The sequence below is a fragment of the Gigantopelta aegis genome, chromosome 9 (genome assembly GCF_016097555.1).
Source record: "Gigantopelta aegis isolate Gae_Host chromosome 9, Gae_host_genome, whole genome shotgun sequence".
NCBI classification, from domain to species: domain Eukaryota; kingdom Metazoa; phylum Mollusca; class Gastropoda; order Neomphalida; family Peltospiridae; genus Gigantopelta; species Gigantopelta aegis.
In genome coordinates, this window is record NC_054707.1 from 472860 (window position 1) to 475148 (window position 2289).

A 2289-nucleotide genomic window follows, 5' to 3' on the forward strand; every position below is an offset into this window, starting at 1 on the left:
GTTGTGGCAGTCCTCCATATGGACAAGGCAGTTGACGGAGATTTATTGGAACTGTCACGTCCATGTCAAAACATACATTTGACTCTGTCTTGTACAGACCTTAGTTTGACACCCTGTAGCCTATCTATTTTTCGTGATGGGGTGTCGTTAAACATTAATTCATTCAATTCAATTCAATTCAATTCAATTCAATTCAGTTCAGTTGTGTCTTGTACTCAGGTTAGAGGTTCCAATTTGAAACTGTTAACTATTCTGTCGTTCTGATTAACTCAGTCCAACTGTTGTAGAAAATACATTTTCAGAGTCCCTTACACTTCTCGAGCACTTCACAATGCATTTAAAAGCTGCTTTGAATTCAGCGCTGAAGATGTAGTACAAGAATGGATTGATCATCGAGTTGAGGTAGCCCAACCACATGACAAATAACTTAAGCTGAATTGACCACTGGTGACCTTCCACCACGTCCCCTACCAGCACAATAAAAAATGGCAGCCAGCACACAAAGAAACATCCAATGACGATCCCTAACGTTTTTGCTGCTTTAGCTCTCTTGCTGAACGTTGCGTAGGTCCGTTTTTCGGTGTCTGACACGGTGGTGCTGTGTATGGCACGCAAGTGACGGTTTGCTGTAACAAATATCCGCCAGTAACAGTACAACATCACCGCAGACGGCGTCCAGAAAGTCAGAATGCTCAGAAACAGAGCAGACGAAAGATTTAGAAGAAGTGGACAGGCTCCGTCTGACAAACAAGCAACCAAATCCTCTATTCCATCAATGTGAAATTCGTTGACGAGGAAAAAACTCCACACGAAGAAGATAACACCCAAGCACGCAAAGATCACAATGGCGGTCAGCGCAGGAGTCAGTTTCGTGTACAGAAATGGTTTGCAGACGGCCAGGTACCGCTCGACCGCCAGACAACAAAGAATGCTCATGGACGCCGAACAGAATATCCCGTCGAACATGTTGACGACCAGACAGAACCACTTCCCGAGAAGCCAGCCGCTGTTCCACTCTTCGTACAGTCGGAAAGGCATAACAAAGACGGCAACGCCGATGTCTGCGAGGGCCACGACCACGACGAAGGCGTAAATGCGTTTCCGAAGACTCCTGAACATGACCACGGCGACAATGACGAAGAGGTTTCCAATTAAAGTTGTCAGCGAAAAGAGCAACATGAATACACAGTACAACGACTTGAAGGACTCCGACAGTGGTGGAGGGGGAGGAGGTAAGTCCGCCAAAATCACTTGACAGTTGAGTGTTGAGTTGTTCATCATAAAGCTGACACCGGATGGTTACGGGACTCTGAAAATATACAAGATACACAGTTCAGTTCACTTCATTTTAACTCAATATACGAGATACACAGTTCAGTTCACTTCACTTCATTTCAACTCAATATACGAGATACACAGTTCAGTTCACTTCATTTCAACTCAATATACGAGATACACAGTTCACTTCACTTCACTTCAACTCAATATACGAGATACACAGTTCACTTCACTTCATTTCAACTCAATATACGAGATACACAGTTCACTTCACTTCACTTCACTCAATATACGAGATACACAGTTCAGTTCACTTCATTTCAACTCAATATACGAGATACACAGTTCACTTCACTTCACTTCACTCAATATACGAGATACACAGTTCACTTCACTTCAACTCAGTATACGAGATACACAGTTCAGTTCACTTCACTTCAACTCAGTATACGAGATACACAGTTCACTTCACTTCATTTCAACTCAGTATACGAGATACACAGTTCACTTCATTTCAACTCAGTATACGAGATACACAGTTCAGTTCACTTCATTTCAACTCAATATACGAGATACACAGTTCAGTTCATTTCACTTCAACTCAGTATACGAGATACACAGTTCACTTCATTTCAACTCAGTATACGAGATACACAGTTCAATTCACTTCATTTCAACTCAATATACGAGATATACAGTTCACTTCACTTCACTTCACTCAATATACAGAGTTCGGTTCAATTCAATTCAATTCAATATACAGAGTTCGGCTCAAGTCAGTTCAATTCAATATACAGAGTTCGGTTCAATTCAGTTCAATTCAATATACAATATACACAGTTCGGTTCAGTTTAGTTCAATTCAGTTCAATTCAATATACAAGATACACAGTTCAGTTCAATTCAATATACAAGTTACACAGTTCAGTTTAGTTCAGTTCAATACAATATGCAGAATTTGGTTCAGTTCAATTCAATTAAACACACCAGATATACAGTTCAGTTTAGCTCA

The 2289-nt window shown here is 40.9% G+C and overlaps 1 protein-coding gene across 1 annotated transcript; it reads right to left on the reverse strand.

Moving 5' to 3' along the window:
• Positions 1-264: 264 nt before the first annotated feature.
• On the reverse strand, positions 265-1278 carry LOC121380697 (5-hydroxytryptamine receptor 4-like). The gene has a single exon (XM_041509647.1). It carries the CDS (start codon positions 1276-1278, stop codon positions 265-267), a length of 1014 nt encoding a protein of 337 aa, XP_041365581.1.
• Between the last annotated feature and the right edge of the window lie 1011 nt (positions 1279-2289).

Coding starts and splice junctions, on each gene's coding strand:
- LOC121380697 (XM_041509647.1), bottom strand. CDS start 1,278: ATGAACAACTCAACACTCAACTGTCAAGTGATTTTGGCGGACTTACCT.